Source organism: Coffea arabica, chromosome 6c, assembly GCF_036785885.1.
Source record: "Coffea arabica cultivar ET-39 chromosome 6c, Coffea Arabica ET-39 HiFi, whole genome shotgun sequence".
In the NCBI taxonomy this organism is placed as follows: domain Eukaryota; kingdom Viridiplantae; phylum Streptophyta; class Magnoliopsida; order Gentianales; family Rubiaceae; genus Coffea; species Coffea arabica.
In genome coordinates, this window is record NC_092320.1 from 18,281,752 (window position 1) to 18,288,722 (window position 6,971).

Sequence of the window (6,971 nt, forward strand, 5' to 3'; positions counted from 1 at the left end):
GCCCCCCGAACATAGAGATTAATCATATCAGAAAATGTAGTGTGATGTGATCATATTCTCAGTTCTCAATTTCTGGAACATGCTTCGACCCTATAAAATTGGCAACTGCTACAAGCTTTTAAAGCTCAGTTAAAGGAGACCCCAGTAGGACCAAAAATGCCCTGTAAACAAACACACAAAAGTCTCAGCACCATCAAAACATATCCAAGCATGAGTCTGAAGCGCAGAAAGCATCAAGTCATGATTGCTTACTGGTGTATGCAGTCATCGTATTTGCCGCTCTGTGAGGACCATTTCAATCTTGTAAGCAACAGGCAATAGTCAGATCTGACAACATTTGAGTCTGATCAAACCCATTCTAGTGAATTTTCTAAAACTGATGAGCCAGGAAATTTGAAGTTTTTAAGGTCCATTTGAGCTGGATGTGTACTGCTTCTGTCACAACTCACAAGTACACCTGCAGAATGATCCAGTAGTTGTTTCTTGAAATATGCCATAGAATGGCCTTTAGAAGAAGGATGTGTGTATCTTGAAAGCCACTTGCCATACTCTGGCTCCAGAAGTTAAGGATGCTTGGACAGAAAGACAGCTAAAAATAAAAAATATGTTGCCATCTAAATATGTTAACCAAGTAATGAAATCTCCTACTTTCTTTTCGTTAAAAAGAAAAAGAAAAAAAAAACTCAAAGAAAAGAAGGAGTACTCCTGGAAAATGGCACCTGCAAATTTCAAAAATTTACAGGAGCTGTGCCTTGTTGTGTCTCAGTAGTGAATTATGTCGCAATTTTCCAAGCATTAAACTGATTATTCAACTTGTGCCCGTCTCATGGTTATAGCTAGCACGAATTAAACTGGTCCCTGTCTAGAATCAAGCAGTTAAGATAGTCAATAATGTGATTTTTATGTACAAGGGCTATATATTTACAAAGTTCGTGTTACAGGGCTGTTCCATTTTTTTGTGTGTGTGTTTCTATCCATAGTAAAACAATGAAAGTACCAATAAATCATGTAATATTTCAGCTGAAAATATGCAACATGTTCCCCCTAACCCAACCAATACAAACCCCCATGAGAGCCAGAACAGAAAGGAACATGACTATCAAGAACTCAAGTCCACTGAACTGTGTGAGCTACCATCTTCCATCCGAATCCATGACCTGATAGAGAAAGGCTGTTCAGTTATCTCTAGAATCCTAGACCCCCGAGGCCAGTTTCCATAGCCACCATAGCCACTGTGCCGAGCGTAGCACAACCACAGCTGCTTGTATGGGCAGCACCAGTCCAATCCATGATTGTGACCTACAAAAACCGCCTGCAATATGCAGACACACAAAAAAAATGAGGCTGAAGTTCCACAGTCATATCCCACTCAAAAGGCTTCAAGGTTATAACTGGGCAAATTGGATGAATGCCAATGCTATCAGGATCAATGAGTTGCTGTGATTAACTATTAAGCTAAAAGGCCAAAAAAAAATGAATTATAGTTCAAGACTAGAGATTTGTGATGAATTATACTTCAAAGACTAGAGATTTGTGCTTATAAGTGAATCAGTTTTTAACTCTAGAAAATCGTTGTAAATGCAGTGAGAGAGGGATATCTGCAAGTGTGCTTAGGACCCACAGACAGACAGAGAGAGAATGAGAACTTGTGCGAACAGGAGAGGGAGGGAAGCAAGCAGGGCAGAGGTAGAGATGCAAATTTTAATCAGGCAGAAAAAAGGGCTTGTTTTCAAGAAATCAGCAGTCAAAAAGAGCAAACATATAGACACTGGCCTTGCAGCTTAAATGTTTCCTGAGACTCTGTTGAAAGGAAAATGTTGTGTGCTTCTGAAGTAGGTTGAATGTAGCCTAAAAAAACCCAAAAAGTCATCTATAAGACGAGGTTCCTGGGACATTCTATTCAAATTTCCAACATATGGAGGATAAATACATATTGTCCCATCTTTTCAATCCATTCAAGTCTCGATTCCAATATTTCCAGAAGATATGCTGTGATCTCTTCACTGGGCTTTTAGGAAGTGTAAGAAGAGCATGAGGGCAACAGACAAAAGTTAGATCCCAAGGGCAGGAAAACATTTCAGGTGTAACTCCATCACATCCTTATGTGTAAAAGTAGCATTATTTTACCTAGTGTAGAAGTTCAGAAAATTTTATCTTGATTTCATGTCTAGAAAGGTTAGATATTGAGTATTCAAACTCCAAGCGGATGTTTGTTGGTGTGTGGAAGTGATGTAAACTTTTCTGTTAAGTGTAGAAGTACAAAATATGCAAATAAATACTAAAAAGAGGGTGGAAGTAAAAGAATAGAAAATCTGCAATTTTGCTAACCTTAACAGAGGGCCTTGCTTCAAGAAGTTTCATCATGCCCATTTCTGCTTCTTGAGCAGCAACACTCTCGTTAAACATTGAACCCACGCACTTGCCTTTGAGAAACCTTGGAGCTGCCCGCTTATAGGCTTGACTTGGTATGTGCCAAAACATTATCTCTGGCACCCTGTTAAATGCTATCCAGTGTGAAGAAGAATATAGATTACCTAAATTAGCTTTTCTGTTTGCACACCATACACAGCCAAGAGAAAAGAACCAAAAGGTAAAATCAACTAATGTGCCTGATGTGTGAATTTAAAAGATTAATATTCTAAAATCCCTTTCCCATCCTTCCACATTAGCAACCAACACCATGATTGCAAATACTATTCAAACTTACAAAACCTGTTCTACAAAACCTCTATTGCATCAAGTGACATGCATTTGGTGCATAGTAGTTGTTTAAAACACAGATCAGAGTTTCATCTTTGACAACCTTGACTCAGGGTTGACCTGCTGAGACGTCTGATTGAACCAATTTGCTTGGGAACTAGATAAAACCTCTGGGTATGATCCACCACCAGAATCCAAGAAGTACATTAAGGCCAATGTGACTTCAGGGTCACTTGATGATGACAGTTTGAGAACATAGTTGGAAACGCTTGGCCATAAATTACTTGGCCCACTCTTGGAGTATGATAATGAGTTATGTTGGATCTCATTAGTCATCAGCTCCAAGCGTGGTGTGCCTCTGAAGCTACAATTTTTGCCTCCTGAGACATACCAAAGGACATATCATCAAATTTAGTTTCTGCATTTGTAATCAAATCTAATTTGTGCAAACCATTTGATTATTAGTTTTGCAGATTGATCAATTGCCATTTTCCAATTGCATAAGGGAAATTAAGGGGAAGAGGAAAAACAGATTTAAAGATGTATACTTTTGTGTGTATGCCATAACTGTCCATTTTACTGCAGTTTACCAGATTCTACAGACAGAATGGATACTCTGGATTTTTACACTTCTCTAAACACACTTAAGCAAGCAGAGTGCCACTTAGCTATACAAGTTCCTTGATAGATTAACGATGCAGTTACAGAGATCCTTACATGTAGAAGTAGAACAACTAAGCTAAGGTATCTTAATTGGTAAGGAATCTTCATTATAAGTTTAACTTTTTATCATGCAACAGATAACCTAAAAATGAATCTTTGGCAGGAGTCTTCAGGGCAGCCCCATACAATTTAAATTTTAAATCGAGTATAAAATAATAAGTCATTCCACTCCTAGATGAAACCACAAAAATTAAAATATCACAGAGGACAAACATAGTATTCAGATATTGATATCAGTTTCCGGACTAATCGGCAGGTTATTTTTCCATTATACTACTAGAAGTTCTCATGCATTCTCCATTATACCATCATGCTGGAGATATGGTAGAAAGATCAATTTACATTATCATTTAAGTAACAGACCCTATTTTTCCGTCGGAAGTTGGAATATAAGATCAATGAAACCTGAATATGAAACGTTTGTTGTAGGACATCTAAGCTGAGGAATTCCACTGGACGAAAACCACTCCATTGGCCACTCAAATGGTGCATCATCATGATTTCCAAAGACAGTGGACCATTGTATTCCTTTCTCTCTTGTTGGAGAAATTGCTTGATCCCAATACAGGCTTGCATTTTCTATTGGTATGTTGTTGGCCGTGATGACATCTCCGAGATAAATCACAAAGTCTGCAATTGTATTTCAACAGGTTATATAAAGGATACAAGTTGTCCTTTCTATCTACTATTCAAACTTATTCTTTAGCTTCCGATGCTTGTAGACGCAAGAATTCCACAAAAAAAAAAAAAAGTCAAACTTCAAATGAAGTTAACCATTCTGATTCTGCCATGAAAATGCTTAGTAAATTGCATAAAGCCTAAGCAAGAAAGAGTTAAAAGAATTCAAGTCATATTCGTAGTTTCTGAAACATTTCTTAAAATAGTCGAAGTAATCATGATACATAAACATGAATGTTCTGCAGACATTTACCTTCAGCTTTAATTAACGTAAGTTGTAAAGCAAAACTTCCTCAAAACATTACTCAGAAACATGAAATCGGAGTTTCACTGACTCCAACATCTTTCACAAACAAGTTTGTTAGGGTCTATCGTCATGAAGCTCAGAAATTCATGATAATGCTAATGATTTTGTCATCAGATAGAGTGTAGAAGGCCTCCAAAAGTTTCAATCCTAAATGCGACATTACACAGAACTATATCCCCTTCCAGCTCACTTTAGATGTTTTGAGGAAAGGACTAGCAAATTGCAGACTGATAGAGGAAAATTTCTTTATGCATGAACAAGTATTAATCATGACAGCTGATTATAATAGTCAATCAAACCATTGCCGGATATTGGTCAGAGACACGGATTTTAGTCAACTGCACAAAGCTTCGGAGGAAGTGCTTCTAGCACGAATGATCATCTGCATAAGCTTCCTAAAGACCTCCAACAAAATAAACAGGGGCTAACTAGTCCGAAAAGTGAAGTGAGGACATTTGTCAACTTGCAAGATTTGAAGTGACAAGAAATTGCAAACAAAAATGTGGTCGTCCTGCTCAAGTGACAAGAAATTGTAAAGTATTATGCTGCTGCAACATTTTACTTAGGCAATTGCCAATCAAGCTTTTATAGTTCCAACCATCCTTGAAAAATGAAATTAAGAAATTGTATTTGCACCTTAGAGATTCTAGTGACTTAGATGTTGAATAATTCTCCAAAGTAGACATGAAATAAGCAAGCAATAAAAAATATACTGATTTGCATCAACTGCAAATATTGCAGTGAAAACCAGAGAACATTACCTTAACAGGTCCAACATACAAGTTTCAACATACTTGCATGAGAAAAGCTTAAGTTTTTGGCCCACACTGTATAGTGTATAACCTATATACACAAATTATACTAATTGTATACAGAACAAACACAAGCTACAACCCACCCGGGTTGGTGCACCATTTGGGAAGCTTTTAGAGTTCAAAGACTTATGTTTACCTGTTTTCCATCCTATTTTAAAATAGCATCATATCCCACATTTAGTTAAAATCCACTCATCCCTAACTTTTGACTATCAAGAATCAAACTGCTGATATCTAAAAATCTCATTTGACATCTGCTTTGCTGAAATAGCAATAACTACAGTCAAGAATCTTAAACAGTCTTCCTCATTTTCTTTCCTTCGCTGAAAAAACAGAAAAAGGCAAGAAGGGGAGCGAAGAAATGGAAAGGAGATTGGAACGAGAATCGAGCCGGAGTAGTACTAAGTAATTATGTTCTGTTACATCTTTGAGCAAAAATCATCAGTGCCTTAGCCTTCCAAAGTTAAAATTGTAATGCTGTATTACATCTTGAGCAAAAAATTAAGTCATTACGTAATTCTTAAGGGAAAATTTCATTGTAAAGTCTTACATCAATGCTAATTCAATCACCTTGACCGGCATAAAACGCTTAATCCCGATTATCAGTTACTCAGTACCTTACATATCATTAATCAATCAAATCTCCCATATCTAAAGAATAGATGCAAAACGCAAATAAACTTAGAAATAAACTCATGAATAACTGATGAAATGCAAAACAAGAACAAATAGAAAACCTGAGACAGATGTTTCCTTACCTGGGTGCTCTCGATCAAGGACATTGGACATGACTCTGATGGAGTTCACATCTTGTTGCGGGCCCCAATCAGTCCAAGCATCCTCACCAAAATGCAAGTCAGCAAAAATAGCAATCTTAAATGTTGAACCCCGAGGCATGTGCAGATAATCTCCTGGTTTGGTCCGTAGATTAACTGCTGTCAGCTCAGATGGCCCCGAACTGACGGTCAGGATCATCAGTTGGATTACTATTTCCAAAACCCAGTAATAAAATGATAGAATCGATAAAGGGTTTTTCGCAGAATTCTTGTTGGCCATCACCAAAATGTTTCCTCAGTTTATCACACACATGCATACACAGAGACAAGAAGAAGAGCCGTTAGGTGGGAATGGTGCTTAACTAACTTACCAGCTGCTCAATGGTTGATTAAATAGCTTTGATTAGTGAACTGTTCATTGACTAAACTACCCATCCATCTTTTGGTTGATTATATGTCATTACATTTTGTACTTGTCTTCTCAGTAATAGAGTATTGGAGATTTTACTGTTATTTTGTTGTTTTTCAATGGTGCTGTGGGATCAGACATTACAAAAAGACAAAATATTGTTCTCTAAATTATAAGTTCTGAACTTGTAAGAGAAAACAAATTTTAATTTGGCCTTTGACTGCTTACTACAACAACTGATTGTATTTGGTAGGATGGTTGTTCTTTGTATTTGGTAGGCTATCTAGTCTAGGGTAAAAAAAAAAGGTAAATGTGAAAAGCATTTTGTGGTTAGTACACTTTTTCTATCTATCATTTAACACTATTTATTTTCCAAATAATTTTGTTAATTTTATTTTTCTCGTTTTGATTAAGTTAAATGCACGATCTCAAATTCAGTCCTTCACATGTAAGTAAGGTCAAATTTAATTATTGCATCTCTTATTAGACAGACTCTTCTATTCTGCTTTTTAAGGCACAAAATAAAGAAGCGAACCTATTAATCCTAAATCATAGCACTAATC

General features: G+C 36.7%; 1 protein-coding gene across 1 annotated transcript; it reads right to left on the reverse strand.

The window, feature by feature from the left end:
- Positions 1-876: 876 nt before the first annotated feature.
- LOC113692134 (probable inactive purple acid phosphatase 16) lies at positions 877-6,416 on the reverse strand. Its single transcript, XM_027210505.2, has 5 exons — positions 5,982-6,416; positions 3,829-4,053; positions 2,804-3,080; positions 2,329-2,494; positions 877-1,312 (listed from the first exon to the last, which is right to left on the reverse strand). The coding sequence occupies exons 1-5, from the start codon at positions 6,277-6,279 to the stop codon at positions 1,100-1,102; spliced, it is 1,179 nt and encodes a 392-aa protein (XP_027066306.2). The 5' UTR covers positions 6,280-6,416; the 3' UTR covers positions 877-1,099.
- Between the last annotated feature and the right edge of the window lie 555 nt (positions 6,417-6,971).